This window comes from Oncorhynchus mykiss, chromosome 21 (genome assembly GCF_013265735.2).
Source record: "Oncorhynchus mykiss isolate Arlee chromosome 21, USDA_OmykA_1.1, whole genome shotgun sequence".
Taxonomy (NCBI): Eukaryota; Metazoa; Chordata; class Actinopteri; order Salmoniformes; family Salmonidae; genus Oncorhynchus; species Oncorhynchus mykiss.
The window spans coordinates 36,188,806-36,208,131 of NC_048585.1; the positions used below are offsets into that span (position 1 = coordinate 36,188,806).

Below are 19,326 nucleotides of genomic sequence, written 5' to 3' on the forward strand. Positions count from 1 at the left end.
GGTATTGTTACATGAGATAAATGGTCAATTAATAAGGCAAAAACTCAAATGTTGCGAGTTTGAATCTCGTCATCGACAACTTTAGCATTGTAGCTAATTAGCAACTTTTCAACTACTTACTTATTTTTAGCTAATTTTCAACTAATTAGCATGTTAGCTAACCCTTCCCCTAACCTTAACCCTTTTAACTAACCCTTAGCCTAACCCTAACCTTAACCCTTTAACCTAACTCCTAAACTTAACCCTAACCTTAACCCTTACCCTCAACCCCTAACCAAGCTAACGTTAGCCACCTACTTTTTCAAATTGTTATTATATTGTACATTTTGCAATTCGTTATGTATTGTATGTTTAGAAAATGCATAACATATAAGAATTCGTAACTGTAATTCGTAACATTTAATACGAAATGGGTGATGGCAATCGACAAATGATGAATACATAGGCCTACAATACCAAATTTAACATAAATGGAGTGAGACACTGTATGCAAACCCAGAATAATATGAAATGCTCTGAGACCAGGTTGGAGAGAGAGACAGCATTACGACACCACTGGAGAGACGTGGAACAGTGATAATAAACCATAACGGCTAGGCTTACTAACTGGGTTAATACAGATGATTACATCATAAACATTGCGCGTGCAGACACCAGGCACTAGAACGCATGCAGTGACCGGTTGCGCAATTGAGAGTGAGAAACTGGGTTAGAATAAACGGAGGAGCTGAAGAAGGAAGGGATGAACAATGGTTTACCTCGTCTGTAGACACTATCAGCCTCAAACTAATGTAGACACGCACAGAGGGGAGGAAAGAAAGGGGTGAAGGAGGAAGACAGAGGGAGGAGAGAATGGCACAGTCACATAGAGACAGTGGTGAACAATCGGTGGACGAAGCCTAGCTAAAGAAACAGAAGGATAGGACAGGAGGTCGGATAAAAGGGATAAACTATGTTCTTTTTTATTTAAAGATGGGGAGTGAAAGAGGGAGTGTTCGCCCTCGGCGTCATAACGCATCCATAGATTAGCCCAAACCAAACGCTCCACCGCCCGTCCATGGCGTAAAGACTGGGGTACATAAATATATCTGAAATAATTAAATAATTCGCTGTGGCGAGAAGAGCGTCAGCCGCAGTGTGTCTCTCCTTGCACCACGTAAGCGCAGCCGAAACCGAGACGAGGACAGGGAGGACGGAGAGAGAGAACAAGCCATCCCTTTCCTAGCCGAACCAAGGAGAGAGGAAACGCGACAGGCAGACAACAATGGGAACATAGGTCTATATATACCTAAACCATCTGTGAGCAACCAGCACAGCGGAGGTTTTTGTGGTGTTTTTAGCGGTTAGCTATAAAGGAGACCGGGGATTCGGTGTTGCAGCGGCCGCGCTGAAGAACCGCACATGTCAACACGTTCAAGCTCCACATCTCCATCCCCGCCCTGCGCGGATCGCAGATCCGTCTAACGGCAACGCCAGGCAGGTTACCGAATAACGGAACCGTTAACGGAACCGGAGAACAGTGATGAGAAGGACTCGGATCAATGGTTTTATGATATGAGCCTTTATAAACGAATCAATTAATGAATTACTTATCATCGATGAGAAAGGACCAATCAAACAACTGATTTTATGGATTAATGTTGACATTTTCAGAATGATCCCTATAACCTGCTTTATCGGTGTGATGTGCTTTATCTAAGGATCTATAGGCTATGGGCTCTATTCATGACAGAAATATATACATAAATACCACATTTAGGCTGATGACTTAGTAGTAGTCTTAACAACCCATGCGTTTCTTCCTATCTCTATCGATAGATACATGGACAATTAGGCCTACCCGTTAGATCTATGCGTTTGTCTTTGCATAAAAATATGTTTCGGTTAATTTAAAAACGAGTGAAGCAACCGTTTTTTCCTCCCTCTGCTGTATTGAGACGTTAGGCAGCAGGCAGGCAGGCAGTCACAAGCAACACACACACCATCCGTCCCTCTGTGGACTGCACCTCTCCATCTATATCCCTTCCTCCCCCCTCTATCCCCCCTCCTCTAATCCTCCCCATCCCTCTGTTCCATTCCCAGATTATCATTTTTTATTAATTTGTTAACGTATTAGCTCTTTTAAGGATTAAAAACTGTTCACCCTATCTCAATCCTATACGCCTCTCCTTCACTAGCATCTCATCGGCGCATCCAGACACAGACACACAAACGTGACATACACACCGGACAGCTCGCCAATACAACACAGCAGCGATGGAGACAACTAAACTGCCCCCGACCAGCCCGTCCTCTCCGACCACCGGGTTCTCGGTACCGTCAGCGGAGAAGGTGGATGGGTTTCCCCGGCGCTCGATGCGTAGAGCCCGGCAGAGGCGCTCCCACTCCTCGTCCCAGTTCCGCTATCAGAGCTCCCAGGTCGAGCTAACGCCACTGCCGCTGCTCAAAGGTGGGTCCTCTGCTTTCTCCTCAATATCTATTCTATGTAGTAGACTTATTGTAGTACGCTACTACTTTATGTCCTATCAATGTGTATTCTATGTTTATAGTAGGCCTGCCTTTGCTCAAAGATGTGTCCAGTACCTGCTTATCAAGGTCTATTCTATGTAGTATGGCCTGTAATATGATTTAGGTTGCAGCCTATTTCCTCAATAGTGTACTTTTGACCAGGGCCCAAAGGCTGTCCTACATCTCCATCAATTCGATTCTATCTTTTTTTTCAGGAATAGGCCTACAGCCTAGGCTGTATTCTATGTAATAGGACTATTGATGAAATGTAGTGCACTACATAGGGAATATGATGTCAAAGTAGTGCAATACATATGGAATAAGCAGTGCACTACAGTACATCAACAACATTTATTGATTTGATTTAGTCATTTAAAATCATAAGCCTATCAACGTGCATGGTATAGTCCATTAGGACGTACTATATGTAGGCTAATAGACCGTATATACAATTACACTACATGGCCAAAAGTATGTGGACACCCCTTCAAATTAGTGGATTTGGCTATATCAGCTACACTCGTTGCTGACAGGTGTACAAAATCGAGTTAACAGCCATGCAATCTCCACAGTCAAACATTGGTAGTAGAATGGCCCGTACTGAAGAGCTCAGTGACTTTCAACATGGCACTGTCATAGGATGCCACCTTTCCTACAAGTCAGTTTGTCAAATTTCTGCCCTGCTAGAGCTGCCCTGGTCAACTGTAATTGCTGTTATTGTGAAGTGGAAACGTCTAGGCGCAACAACGGCCCAGCCGTGAAGTGGTAGGCCACACAAGCTCACAAAACGGGACCGCTGAAGTGCGTAGTGCTTAAAATTTGTCTGTCCTTGGTTGCAACATTCACTACTGAGTTCCAAATTGTCTCTGGAAGCAACATCAGCACAATAAATGTTAGTCGGGAGCTTCTTGCACACAATCCTAAGGTCACCATGCACAATACCAAGCGTCGTCTGGAGTAGTGTAAGCTCGCCGCCATTGGACTCTAGAACAGTAGAAATGCGTTCTTTGGAATGATGAATCACACTTCAACATCGGGCAGTCCGATGGACAAATCTGTGTTTGGCGTATGCATAGTGCCAACTGTAAAGTTTGGTGGAGGAGGAATAATAATCTGGGGCTGTTTTTCATGGTTCAGGTCAGGCCCCTTAGTTCCAATGAAGGAAAATCTTAATACTACAGCATACAATGCCATTCTAGACGACACTATGCTTCCAACTTTGTGGCAACAGTTTGGGGAAGGCCCTTTCCTGTTTCAGCATGACAATGCCCCCGTGTACAAAGCGAGGTCTATACAGAAATGGTTTGTTGAGATCAGTGTGGAAGAACTTGACTTGCCTGCATAGAGCCCTGACCTCAACCCCATCGAACACATTTGGGATGAATTGGAATGCTGACTGCGAGCCAGGCCTAATCGCCCAACATCAGTGCCAGAGCTCACTAATGCTCGTGACTGTATGGAAGCAAGTCCCTGCAGAAATGTTCCAACATCTAGTGGAAAGCCTTCCCAGAAAAGCACAGGCTGTTGTAGCAGCAAAGGGTGGGACCAACTCCATATTAATTCCCATATTTTTGGAAAGAGATGTTCGACGAGCAGGTGTCCACATACTTTGGGCCATGTAGTGTATGTTTGATGTAGGCTAATCAAGTAATTTCTAATCATTATCAAAGTGGATGAATCTAGAACAGAGCATCCCATAATGCAGGAGTTCCCAAACCTTTTTGGCCCATGACTCAATTTTGTTATCAACATTTATTTCTAACCCCACCATGTAAAAGGAAGTAATTTAATAAACGGCCAATGTTTACTTTTTTAATTGGGGATATGACAGTCTATTACAGATCAGTCTGACAATACTTTTGACAGTATTTCAATCTGAAGGAAAGATGATTTGTAGTGATTGAAATCAGAATCAGAAAGGTATTAAGTTAAGAAGATCATCAGGCAATAATTTTGTATCGTCTTCTGTGTGGAAAAGAACATCATCATTGTATTCATAAAGTATCTCAGAGTAGGAGTGCACAGTTTTGTCTTTTAGATCATAATGAATAAGATTACAGGGGACCTGATTCTACATAACCACCTCTGCTCCGAGAAGCTTTGTGAGTACACATGCAACAATAAAGTAAAATAAATAAGTATTTGTCCTCCAGACCTCCACATCTCCCTCAAACAGGCTGTTAGCTTGGCACTCATCCCCAGCTTTGATGTCCTCCCTTCAGGCTACAGCATCAGCTTGCCTCCCTGGTCATGGGTCTCCACGCTTTAGCTAACACGCTAACGATGCTAAGGTCACATTTTCACCCACAGGGTAGACTTCCCCCTCTCCTCTCCTCTCCTCTCCTCTCCTCTCCTCTCCTCTCCTCTCCTCTCCTCTCCTCTCCTCTCCTCTCCTCTCCTCTCCTCTCCTTTCCTCTCCTCTCCTCTCCTCTCCCCTCCTCTCCTCTCCTCTCCTCTCCTCTTCACTCCTTTTCTCCCCTTTTTAGTTTTATTATGTATTATTTTACCTTTATTTGACTAGGAAGTTGAGGCAGAGAATCTGTTTATCAAGAGTCAATTCGACCCAAGAGTTATTGTGACCCAAATGGCAATATATTCCCTTTGTAGTGCATTACTTTTGACCAGAGCCCTATGGTCCATCGTAGTGCACTACATAGAAAATACTGTGCCATTTGAAACGCAGCCAGTGAACCTATAACAGAGGCCTGGTCGTGTTTCTAGAACATTATAACATTACTCATACAGATTCTTTACTGAATCCAATTAAATTCTGAATCAATTACAATCAAATTAAATACATCAGTGTTTTTTAGTCCTGGTCCTGGGAACCCAAAAGGGTTCACATTTTAGTTTTTGCCCTACTGTAGCGCTACACACCTGTTCCAACTAATCAACTCATCATCAAACCTTTGATAAGTGGAATCAGGTGTGTTAGTGCTTGGGCAAAACAAAAAAATGGACACCCCTTCGGGTCCCCAAAACCAGGATTAGGAAACACTGGAATACAACTATCAATTAAAATACAGTTGGATAAGTGATAGAATATGCAGACGATGAAGGACACACAGTTAGAATCCAGAGGCATAAGGGGGTTCTGTCTGTGTGTCAGTGTTTTTGTGTGTGTGAGCTCTGAGCGCTGAAGCCGTTGGCAGAGCATTGCCTTGCTCCCTAAGATAAATCAAATCAAATCAAATCAAATTTTATTTGTCACATACACATGGTTAGCAGATGTTAATGCGAGTGTAGCGAAATGCTTGTGCTTCTAGTTCCGACAATGCAGTAATAACAAGTAATCTAACTAACAATTCCAAAACTACTGTCTTGTACACAGTGTAAGGGGATAAAGAATATGTACATAAGGATATATGAATGAGTGATGGTACAGAGCAGCATAGGCAAGATACAGTAGATGGTATCGAGTACAGTATGTACAAATGAGTATGTAAACAAAGTGGCATAGTTTAAAGTGGCTAGTGATACATGTATTACATAAGGATACAGTCGATGATATAGAGTACAGTATATACGTATGCATATGAGATGAATAATGTAGGGTAAGTAACATTATATAAGGTAGCATTGTTTAAAGTGGCTAGTGATATATTTACATAATTTCCCATCAATTCCCATTATTAAAGTGGCTGGAGTTGAGTCAGTGTCAGTGTGTTGGCAGCAGCCACTCAGTGTTAGTGGTGGCTGTTTAACAGTCTGATGGCCTTGAGATAGAAGCTGTTTTTCAGTCTCTCGGTCCCAGCTTTGATGCACCTGTACTGACCTCGCCTTCTGGATGATAGCGGGGTGAACAGGCAGTGGCTCGGGTGGTTGATGTCCTTGATGATCTTTATGGCCTTCCTGTGACATCGGGTGGTGTAGGTGTCCTGGAGGGCAGGTAGTTTGCCCCCGGTGATGTGTTGTGCAGACCTCACTACCCTCTGGAGAGCCTTACGGTTGAGGGCGGTGCAGTTGCCATACCAGGCGGTGATACAGCCCGCCAGGATGCTCTCGATTGTGCATCTGTAGAAGTTTGTGAGTGCTTTTGGTGACAAGCCGAATTTCTTCAGCCTCCTGAGGTTGAAGAGGCGCTGTTGCGCCTTCTTCACGATGCTGTCTGTGTGAGTGGACCAATTCAGTTTGTCTGTGATGTGTATGCCGAGGAACTTAAAACTTGCTACCCTCTCCACTACTGTTCCATCGATGTGGATAGGGGGGTGTTCCCTCTGCTGTTTCCTGAAGTCCACAATCATCTCCTTAGTTTTGTTGACGTTGAGTGTGAGGTTATTTTCCTGACACCACACTCCGAGGGCCCTCACCTCCTCCCTGTAGGCCGTCTCGTCGTTGTTGGTAATCAAGCCTACCACTGTTGTGTCGTCCGCAAACTTGATGATTGAGTTGGAGGCGTGCGTGGCCACGCAGTCGTGGGTGAACAGGGAGTACAGGAGAGGGCTCAGAACGCACCCTTGTGGGGCCCCAGTGTTGAGGATCAGCGGGGAGGAGATGTTGTTGCCTACCCTCACCACCTGGGGGCGGCCCGTCAGGAAGTCCAGTACCCAGTTGCACAGGGCGGGGTCGAGACCCAGGGTCTCGAGCTTGATGACGAGCTTGGAGGGTACTATGGTGTTGAATGCCGAGCTGTAGTCGATGAACAGCATTCTCACATAGGTATTCCTCTTGTCCAGATGGGTTAGGGCAGTGTGCAGTGTGGTTGAGATTGCATCGTCTGTGGACCTATTTGGGCGGTAAGCAAATTGGAGTGGGTCTAGGGTGTCAGGTAGGGTGGAGGTGATATGGTCCTTGACTAGTCTCTCAAAGCACTTCATGATGACGGAAGTGAGTGCTACGGGGCGGTAGTCGTTTAGCTCAGTTACCTTAGCTTTCTTGGGAACAGGAACAATGGTGGCCCTCTTGAAGCATGTGGGAACAGCAGACTGGTATAGGGATTGATTGAATATGTCCGTAAACACACCGGCCAGCTGGTCTGCGCATGCTCTGAGGGCGCGGCTGGGGATGCCGTCTGGGCCTGCAGCCTTGCGAGGGTTAACACGTTTAAATGTCTTACTCACCTCGGCTGCAGTGAAGGAGAGACCGCATGTTTTCGTTGCAGGCCGTGTCAGTGGCACTGTATTGTCCTCAAAGCGGGCAAAAAAGTTATTTAGTCTGCCTGGGAGCAAGACATCCTGGTCCGTGACTGGGCTGGATTTCTTCCTGTAGTCCGTGATTGACTGTAGACCCTGCCACATGCCTCTTGTGTCTGAGCCGTTGAATTGAGATTCACCAGATAGTTTCTCGTGACCACACACACACACACACACACACACACACACACACACACACACACACACACACACACACACACACACACACACACACACACACACACACACACACACACACACAATATTATACCCTTGCCAATCGTACTTTAAACGAGCCAATTGTGTACTTTTAGGGGACAAAATAGTATATTTCTTACATATAGTCTACAGGTACAAAAGTGTAACTTTAGAAAAGGTGTGCCTTTTCAGGGTATCACCATAGTGACAAAACCGTTTTTTCCTTATACGTGACAAAAACATACCTGTTCTCTATACCAAGTCCTCAAATGTACACACCACTCTGTCATTCAACTTCTGACACCAATGTAGCAAGTTCAAGGGTATCCCTGACTGGGACTTGAACCTGGATCCAGCAACTATAAGGTCAAAACCTTAACCATTATGCCACAAAGTCCATACCTCATGGCAGTGTTGTGTTAAGGTCACTATGTTATCCATTACAGCCCTTTAGTGTGAAATGCTCTTATGTAAGCCTGTATGAAGACTTCAGAAGTGGCAGCAGACATACTCAAACTTTAACTAACTTAACTATAGACTTTTTAAACTGGCACAACACTTCCACTCATGGGTGGCGAAAAATAACTAACTGAAAGCCACACACCCACTAAGCCACGCCTTCAATATAAGCCTGGCACAGGTGTATTCATCATTGTGCCTTATGTTGGGTACAAATATGTACCTTTCTTCAATACATTGTCAATTTGTAGCTTTTCTGCTAAGCAAAGGTACAGATTAGTGCCAACAATAATTGTTTTTAATATGTATTTTTGCATGTACTGTACATTGTGTAATTTATTGTTTGATAAATACAAGAAATGCTAACTAATCCAATAATTTTTTTGCACCTGTTACTGAAATGGTTGTTCCAGTTTAAAATACTTAGGTGGTCTCCTCACACTGTTTCTAATGCTGGCAGCCATTATACATGCAAGTTGCGGGTGAATACACATTTCAACTGTTGGATGGACTAACACTGGCTGTATTCCTTTAGGAATTACTAAACACTTTGCAAGCCAGCATAATGTGACTTGCAGGAAGGGTTGCAAAATGCTGGTAAATGTCCCTTGTTTTCAAGAAATCCCAGTGTGAAGATTCCTGGAAATCCTTCAAACAGGTTTTAAATTTAGGATTTTTGGAGACTTGCCAGAATTTTGCAAACTTACTTGCAGGCCCGATGTGGCCTGTAAACCATGAGTTTCAGGCCACTGTATTAGGATAAAGCTAGGTCTCAAAATAAGGCCTTATGAGATATGTAATGTATTGTGATAAAGACTTTAATTATAATAATAACAGTCACCTAAGAACTCATTTGATGATTGCCACAGGACTGAAAATGAATTAATTCAACAACCACGTCTCTTTCACTAAAGGTCATGAACAGTCAAAATCATGTTTCTCATGAAATTGGATGATATATGAAACCAGCACAAAGTATGATGACCAAAGTATGAACAACTATTGTTGCTTCTGCATAAATAAAGTTTGATCATAAAGTTACTGGTCCCCTCCCCCATGTCAAACTCTTGGATTCAGGACGCGGGATTATTAAAGGGAATGGCTGATATCACCCTAATTCACTTTTTAATACACCAATGGTAACATGATATTCTCTTACCTAATAAAAAAAACAGTGCCTTGTAACCAACATCGGAGAAGGCATGTTTGCAGAGTTGCGTGGTTTATAGCCAGATAGCTACTCTACTGGTGCCAATATTTGACTGTAGGGTGTCAGGAAATATAATTAAAAGTGTACACTATTCATCTATGGCAAAGATATTTATATGATTCCTTTTCATCTGTGTCTGGTGTTAGCTGGTTACTTCAGCCAGCATGGAACAAAAGGGGGGGAAGGGTTGTTCAAAACTATGACGCAGTTGTCACATCCGTCTGTGCTACTGTGAACCACATCACAAGAGACATGCCAATTCGGAGATATGTAAAATAGAGTTGAAGTCGGAAGTTTACATATACCTCAGCCAAATACATTTAAACTCAGTTTTTCACAATTCCTGACATTTAATCCTAGTAAAAATTCCCTGTCTTAGGTCAGTTAGGATCACCACTTTATTTTAAGAATGTGAAATGTCAGAATAATAGTAGAGAAAATGATTTATTTCAGCTTTCATCACATGCCCAGTGGTTCAGAAGTTTGCATACACTCAATTAGTATTTGGTAGCATTGCCTTTAAATTGTTTAACTTGGGTCAAACGTTACATGTAGCCTTTCACAAGCTTCCCACAATCAGTTGGGTGAATTTTGGCCCATTCCTCCTGACAGAGCTGGTGTAACTGAGTCAGGTTTGTAGGCCTCCTTGCTCGCGTACACTTTTTCTATGGGATTGAGATCAGGGCTTTGTGATGGCCACTCCAATACCTTGACTTTGTTGTCTTTAAGCCATTTTGCCACAACTTTGGAAGTATACTTGGGGTCATTGTCCATTTGCGACCAAGCTTTAACTGATGTCTTGAGATGTTGCTTCAATATATCCACAGAATTTTCCTGACATCTATTTTGTGAAGTGCACCAGTCCCTCCTGCAGCAAAGCACCCCCACAAGATGATGCTGCCTCCCCCGTGCTTCACGGTTGGGATGGTGTTCTTTGACCCCCGCCATAAAAAAGCCTCCCCTTTTTCCTCCAAACATAACGATGGTCATTATGGCCAAACAGTTCTATTTTTCTTTCATCAGACCAGAGGACATTTCTCCAAAAAGTACGATCTTTGTCCCCATGTGCAGTTGCAAACCGTAGTCTTTTTTATGGTGGTTTTGGAGCAGTGGCTTCTTCCTTGCTGAGCGGCCTTTAAGGTTATGTCCATATAGGACTCGTTTTACTGTGGATATAGATACTTTTGTACCTGTTTCCTCCAGCATCTTCACAAAGGTCCTTTGCTGTTGTTCTGGGGTTGATTTGCACTTTTCACACCAAAGTACATTCATCTCTTGGAGACAGAATGCGTCTCCTTCCTGAGCTGTATGACGGCTGCGTGGTCCCATGGTGTTTATACTTGCGTACTATTGTTTGTATAGATGAACGTGGTACCTGCAGGCATTTGGAAATTGCTCCCAAGGATGAACCTGACTTGTGGAGGTCTACAATTTTGGCTTATTTCTTTTGATTGTCCCATGATGTCAAGCAAAGAGGCACTGAGTTTGAAGGTAGGCCTTGAAATACACCTCCAATTGACTCAAATTATGTCAATTAGCCTACCAGGAGCTTCTAAAGCCATGACATAATTTTCTGGAATTTTCCAAGCTGTTTAAAGGCACAGTCATTGATGAAATGTCAATGTAATTTGAGCTTTGTGTGTCAGCAAATTTGCTTGAGATGATTTTACTCTAACTCGTTGTGTGAAGTACTTAAGTAAAACTACTATAAAGTACTAATTGAGTAATTTTTTGGGGTATATTTTTGACAACCTTTACTGTAGTGACATTCCTAAAGAAAATAATGTGCTTTTTACTCCATACATTTTCTCTGACACCCAAACATACTCGTTAAATTTTGAATACTTAGCAGGGCAGGAATTTCTTCAATTCCCTCACTTATCAAGAGAACATCCCTGGTCATCCCTACTGCCTTTAATCTGGTGGACTCACTAAACAAATCTAATTTATTTATATAGCTGAGACAGGAGGGGTCAGGAGACACTGTGGCCCCATCCGATGATACCCCCGGACAGGGCCAAACAGGAAGGATATAACCTCACCCACTTTACCAAAGCACAGCCCCCACACCACTAGAGGGATATCTTCAACCACCAACTTACCATCCTGAGACAAGGCTGAGTATAGCCCACAAAGATCTCCGCCAAGGCACAACCCAGACAGGAAGATCACATCAGTGACTCAACCCACTCAAGTGACGCACCCCTCCTTGGGACGGCATGAAAGAGCACCAGTAAGCCAATGACTCAGCCCCTGTAATAGGGTTAGAGACAGAGAATCACAGTGGAAAGAGGGGAACCGGCCAGGCAGAGACAGCAAGGGCGGTTTGTTGCTCCAGAGCCTTTCCGTTCACCTTCACACTCCTGGGCCAGACTATACTCAATCATTTGACTGACTGAAGAGATGAGTCTTCAGTAAAGACTTAAAGGTTGAGACCGAGTTTGCGTCTCTCACATGGGTAGGCAGACCATTCCATAAAAATGGAGCTCTATAGGAGAAAGCTCTGCCTCCAGCTTTTTGCTTAGAAATTCTAGGGACAATTAGGAGGCCTGCGTCTTGTGACCGTAGCGTACGTGTAGGTATGTACGGCAGGACCAAATTAGAGAGATAGGTAGGAGCAAGCCCATGTAATGCTTTGTAGGTTAGCAGTAAAACCTTGCCTTGACAGGAAGCCAGTGTAGCGAGGCTAGCACTGGAGTAATATGATCACATTTTTTGGTTCTAGTCAGGATTCTAGCAGCCGTATTTAACATTAACTGAAGTTTCTTTAGTGCTTTATCCGGGTAGCCGGAAAGTAGAGCATTGCAGTAGTCTAACCTAGAAGTAACAAAAGCATGGATACATTTTTCTGCATCATTTTTGGACAGAACATTTCTGATTTTTGCAATGTTACGTAGATGGAAAAAACCTGTCCTTGAAACAGTCTTGATATGTTCGTCAAAAGTGAGATCAGGGTCCAGAGTAACGCCGCGGTCCTTCACAGTTTTATTTGAGAAGACTGTACAACCATTAAGATTAGTTGTCAGATTCAACAGAAGATCTCTTTGTATCTTGAGACCTAGAACAAGCATCTCTGTTTTGTCTGAGTTTAAAAGTAGAACGTTTGCAGCCATCCACTTCCTTATGTCTGAAACACAGGCTTCTAGCGAGGGCAATTTTGGGGCTTCACCATGTTTCATTGAAATGTACAGCTGTGTGTCATCCGCATAGCAGTGAAAGTTAACATTATGTTTTCGAATGACATCCCCAAGAGGTAAAATATATAGTGAAAACAATAGTGGTCCTAAAACAGAACCTTGAGGAACACCGAAATATACAGTTGATTTATCAGAGGACAAACCATTCACAGAGACAAACTGATATCTTTCCGACAGATAAGATCTAAACCAGGCCAGAACTTGTCCATGTAGACCACATATGTCAGAGTCAAGGCCCGCGGGCCACATCCGGCCCGCAAGAAGGTTTTTTACGGCCCCTGGGATGATCTTGATTTATTATTAGAACCGGCCCGCAGCAAGCCGGCAGCCCGCAGATCTTTTACACGCACCAATACTACATTTCCCACAATGCAAAGGTGACGCACCGAGCAGTAGGCTGCTTCATTTCAATATTTATTGGCACAGCAGTCGTCAGCATCACAGTAAAATTAACTTTCAGATACCCATCAAAAATGGCAAAACGGAAGGTGGATACTGAGAACCGGGGGTTTCAAACAAGGTGGGAGTCGGAGTATATGTTCACGAAGGTAGCTGGAAAACCTGTGTGTCTTCTGTGTGGAGAAAGTGTGGCGGTACTGAAAGAGTATAATCTGAGACGACATTATGAAACGAAACACGCGGACAAAAACAAGAATATGGACATGGAACAAAGGCTACAAAAGGCAGAGGAATTAAAACGAGGCCTCAAATCTCGACAGGCTCTGTTCAAAAAAGCCAAATCACAAGGCCAGGCTGCTGTCAAGGCCAGTTTTATTTTGGCAGAAGAGATCGCTAAATCAGCCCGGCCATTTACGGAGGGGGATTTCATCAAAAACTGCATGATTAAAGTTTGTGACGAAGTTTGCCCAGAAAAAAGGCAACTCTTTTTAAATGTGAGTCTGAGCAGAAACACCATTGCCGAGAGAGTAGACCAGTTGTCCATCAATCTAAAAGAGCAGCTTGTGAAAAAGGGAAAAGATTTTATTGCATATTCCTTGGCTGTGGATGAGAGCACCGACATTTCTGACATTGCCCAGTTGTCAATTTTCATCCGCGGAGTGGACTCCAGCCTAAGCGTGACAGAGGAGTTTTTGGCTTTACGTCCTATGCATGGCACAACTACGGGGCATGATTTGTATGAAGAGGTGTCAAGATGTGTAAATGAGATGGAGCTGCCTTGGGAAAAACTTGTGGGTTTGACAACCGACGGAGCACCTGCGATGTGTGGACACAGGAGCGGACTGGTGGCGAAGATACGGGAAAAGATGCAAGAGGAAAACGCGACAGGTGAGCTGACAGCTTATCATTGTATCATACACCAGGAAGCGTTGTGCGGTAAAGCCTTGAAAATGGAGCATGTAATGAGCATCATCACGCGCACAGTTAACTTTATCAGAGCCAAAGGTTTGAATCACCGCCAGTTCAAGGCATTTCTGACGGAGTTAGAAACGGAGCATGGTGATTTGCCTTATCACACAGAGGTGCGATGGCTAAGCCAGGGAAAGGTGCTTCAAAGATGTTTCGAGCTTCGTGAGGAGATTTGTCTATTCTTGGACAGCAAAGGGAAAGACACAACACAACTCCGAGACGAAATGTTTCTGTGTGAAATGGCTTTTCTGTGTGACATTACGAGTCATCTGAATGCAATAAACTTGCAGCTGCAGGGTCGGGATCGTGTCATCTCTGATATGTACAGTACAGTGAAGGCATTTAAAACCAAACTGACTCTGTGGGAGACGCAGATGCGGAAAGAAAATTTGAGCCACTTTCCCAGCTGCCAGACCATGAAAGAGAAGCTCTCTACCAGTGCGTTCCCGAGCACACAGTTGGCTGATAAAATAGGTATGCTTACCACTGACTTTCGACGCCGATTTGCTGACTTTGAAGCACAAAAAAGCAGGTTGGAACTGCTCGGTAACCCATTTGCTGTTGACGTGGAAAGCTCACCACCAAACCTCCAAATGGAGTTGATTGACCTCCAATGCAATGATGCACTGAGGGAAAAATATGCGGCAGTGGGTGCTGCGGAGTTTGCCCGTTTCCTCCCCGGCACAATGCCCCAGCTGCGCATCCAGGCTGCTCAAACGTTGTCTATGTTTGGCAGCACATACCTGTGTGAACAACTGTTTTCTTTGATGAACCTGAACAAAACATCACACAGAAGTCGACTTACTGCTGAACACCTCCACTCAATTCTGAGGATTTCTTCAGCTCAGAGCCTTACCCCGAACATTGATGAACTTGTGGAAAAGATGGGACACCACCAAGTATCACCCTCAACCTCAAACAAGTGAACATTACTGTGCAATCACATATTTAGAGTTTTTACTCAGTTCAAGTTTAAAAGTTAAAATTTAATATTTGTTTTCACTGCATGTTACTTCTCCTTAAACAAAGTGTTGTTTTTGATTAATAGATTTTTGCACTTTATTTTTTTGTATTTCAATCCAATTATATTTTAAAAATATTTCAGTTGAGTGGATGATAGAAAATTGCTATTATTGTTTTTTCTTTGAAGTAAATTTAGCCCACTTTTGCTAAAATAGAAAATATAGTCTACTGATGGTGCCTTGAATACCGGTTTCTTTCATTTAATGTTCATGTTATGGGGATATTTATATAAAGGAAATTTGTCTTTTGTGTCTGTTGAAAATTAAAGATTACTGACAGAGCCATAAGAAAATATTGCTTTATTTATCTGATCATATTGTAATATATTTGTTAGGTTTTCAGTAGGTTCAATTAGGTTCACTAGACTATATGCGTCATTTAAAATTTTTTCAATGAACATTCGAACAGTCCGGCCCTCGTCTTGTAGCTGATTTTTTTATTTGGCCCTCCGTCCATTTGACTTTGACACCCCTGATGTAGACCAATTTGGGTTTCCAATCTCTCCAAAAGAATGTGGTGATCGATGGTATCAAAAGCAGCACTAAGGTCTAGGAGCAAGAGGACAGATGCAGAGCCTCGGTCTGATGCCATTAAAAGGTAATTTACCACCTTCACAAGTGCAGTCCCAGTGCTATGATGGGGTCTAAAACCAGACTGAAGCATTTCGCATACATTGTTTTTCTTCAGGAAGGCAGTGAGTTGCTGCGCAACAGCCTTTTCTAAAATTTTTGAGAGGAATGGAAGATTCGATATAGGCCGATATATTTTCTGGGTCAAGGTTTGGCTTTTTCAAGAGAGGCTTTATTACTGCCACTTTTAGTGAGTTTGGTACACATCCGGTGGATAGAGAGCCGTTTATTATGTTCAACATAGGAGGGCCAAGCACAGGAAGCAGTTTAGTTTAGTTGGAATAGGGTCCAGTATGCAGCTTGAAGGTTTAGAGCCCATGATTATTTTCATCAAAACACAAATGCTTTGTTTGCAAATTATGTCTTGAGTGTTGCAGTGTGCCCCTGGCTATCTGTAAATAAAATTGTTTTTTCCACCTCATCAATCTACACACAGTACCCCATAATGACAAAGCAAATACAGGGTTTTAGAAATGCAAGTGTATTAGAAATAAACATTTGATATCACATTTACATAAGTATTCAGACCCTTAACATCTATGGCAGGGGTGGGCAACACCAGTCCTCGAGGGCCATCACTAGCGAACACCAGCTGATTAATCAAATTGCATTCTAAACTGAAGATCATGAGTAGGTGATTATTGGATTCATTTGTGTTAGCTGGGCCTGGGGAATAACTGTGACACCAATCAGGCCCTCGAGGACTGGAATTGCCCACCCCTGCTATATGGGATCGGTGTCCCTATACCGGGAAGGTTGATAGTAATGTACGCTAACGTGCGCTAATGTGACAAGAATAACTTTGTAAGTAACAGCAAACCTTCCAGGACATAGACATGTCTTATATGGGCAGAAAGCTTATATTCTTGTTAATCTAACTGCACTGTCCAATTTACAGTAGCTATTACAATGAAAAAATGCCATGCTATTGTTTGAGGAGAGTGCACAACAACAAAAAACGTTTATCACGTCAACTGGTTTGATACCTTCAGTTCAAGGTAAATAATGTACTTACATTCAGTAATATTGCTCTGATTTGACATCCTGGGGGTCCCAGAGATACAATGTAGCATAGTTTTGTTTGATAAAATACATGTTATATTAAAATGTAGGAACTGGGTTCTACAGTTTGAACTGGGTTCTACAGTTTGAACCCCTGCTGTCTCTGGCTCCACGTCCACCCTGCCTGGCCATCTTGATGTGTGAAAGTTAGTGTATAAGCTAATGATCCATCATCTATGACATTCCTGGGAGTGTGTAAACTTAAATTTTGCATTACCATAACATTTTTCTAGGTTTTCTGTAGTTAGGTACTTGAAAATGTATCAATTGACCAATTCAGCACATTTGGGGAGACTTGATACAAAGTACTGTGCAGTATTTCAATGCTTCACTGGATCAATCTGGAACTTTGCACACACACTGCTGCTATCTTGTGGCCAAAATCAAACTAGCGCCTAAACTGCAATATTATATTATGGCCTTTCTCTTTCATTTCAAAGACGATGATGAAAAAAATTAAATAACGCATCTTTTTTTTTTTTTTGTATCATCTTTTACCAGATCTAATGTGTTATATTCTCCTACATTAATTTCACATTTCCACAAACCTCTCAGTATTTCCTTTCAATTGTATGAAGAATATACATATCCTTGCTTCAGGTCCTGAGCTACAGGCAGTTTGATTTGGGTATGTCATTTTAGGCGAAAATTGAAAAAAAGGTCCTTAAATGAACTCAGTACTTTGTTGAAGCACCTTTGGCAGTGATTACAACCTTGAGTCTTCTCGGGTATGACGCAACACACATGTATTTGGGGAGTTTCTCCCATTCTTCTCTGCAGATCCTTTCAAGCTCTGTCAGGTTGGACAGGGAGCGTCGCTGCACAGCTATTTTCAGGTCTCTCCAGAGATGTATGATCAGGTTCAAGTCCGAGCTCTGGTTGGGCCACTCAAGGATATTCAGAGACTTGTCCCGAAGCCACTCCTGCCTTTCCTTGACTGTGTGCTTATGGTCGTTGTCCTGTTGGAAGATGACATTTCGCAACAGGCGGAGGTCCTGAGCGCTCTGGAGTAGGTTTTCATCAAGGATCTCTCAGTACTTTTCTCCGTTCATCTTTCCTTAGATCCTAACTAGTCTTGCAGTCCCTGCCGCTGAAAAACATCCCAATAGCATGATGCTGTCACCACCCTGCTTCACCGTAGGGATGGTGCTACGTTTCCTCCAGATGTGACGCCTGGCATTCAGCCCAAAGAGTTCAATCTTGGTTTTCATCAGACCAGAGAATCTTGTCCTTTAGGTGCCTTTTGGCAAACTCCAAGTGGGCTGTCATGTGACTTTTACTGAGGAGTGGCTTCCGTCTGGCCGCTTTATAATAAAGACCTGATTGGTGGAGTGCTGCAGAGGTGGTTGTCATTCTGGAACATGCAACCTTTCAAACCAGAGGCAGATGATGGCACCCATCTGCCATTCCCGTCCACAACACACTAGCAAAACCAAAACCTACTTGAAGGTAACAGTGCTCACTGTTGCCCCTAGTGGCCGGTTTCCACACCATCTTCCTTCATCTTCAGACATGGATGGATGTTGAATACTGACTTGTATCACGGGTGACCTGCCTGAATATTGATATAATAACCATCATATAGAAGTAAACTTGTAGTCACATAATGATATGGTGTGTGATTCTCCCACTACGACTCGGGAAATCATGCAGTTAATGTCAGTGTTAAATAACGTATGATGAACTTCACAGGGTGGTGAAAGTGCACGGTGATCTTTTAATGCTCATTTCCAATAAATATTGAGTGTCTGATTCTGGTGACGTGATGGTAGATGCTTGACTGCTTGGATGCCATAATAATGTCAACATGTAGACTAGCCTACCAGCACAGCCTACCCGCACTGTATCTGCGAGCTGTTGGCAGGAGCGCACGTGCCATGACCAGAGTAGACACATTTGCTATTTAACGCAAAGTCTTTGTGACAAAACTATCAGTAGAGCTGAAAATGTGATGTAAACACACCGAACTTCAGATTTTTATTCGGTACATGAAAACTTAAGAGAAAAATTACATTTTGTGTGCTCTATGTTATCACATGGTGTTTTTTAGTCTGTTTGGTGGAAACACCATTGGTGGGAAAATACGCATATTTTCTTTATGTGGATTTTTAAATATTCACATGAAAATCTTTTGCCAATTGAATGGAAGCCTAACTTATGTCAATCTCGATAAACAGAAAATACTTATTCAGTATCGAAGGCTTTGTTTGACAATCTCAGAATGTCATTAAACCTTTCGGTGTTGTGTAACAGATGTTTTTTTCCATTTATCAGATGGCTGCTGTACAGTTTTTAATGCTATAATTATTTTTTGGAAGAACGTGCGTAGATAGCCTACAGGAGACTTTTGAAGTAGCCTAATCAGATTAAAACATTGTGACTGGTTGTGTTTATGCCACATATAAAAGGTAATACATTGTAAAATATAAATTACAAATCTTTGTGTTAAATAACTCCTACATTAAACACAAATCTCAAAGGCTATATTAAATAGTTAGGTTCTAGGTGCGCGAGGAGTAGTCGTACGGATTGGAGAGGAG

General features: G+C 42.8%; 1 protein-coding gene across 2 annotated transcripts in view; it reads left to right on the top strand.

The window, feature by feature from the left end:
* Positions 1 to 583: 583 nt before the first annotated feature.
* Positions 584 to 19,326, top strand: part of LOC110500325 (protein phosphatase 2, regulatory subunit B', beta) — a 48,441-nt gene continuing 29,698 nt past the window's right edge. For both annotated transcript variants that reach the window (XM_021577633.2, XM_021577634.2), the window contains exon 1: positions 584 to 2,449. In XM_021577633.2, coding sequence (XP_021433308.2) covers positions 2,257 to 2,449 — 193 coding nt within the window. In that variant the 5' untranslated portion in view covers positions 584 to 2,256. The remainder of the gene's footprint in view (positions 2,450 to 19,326) is intronic.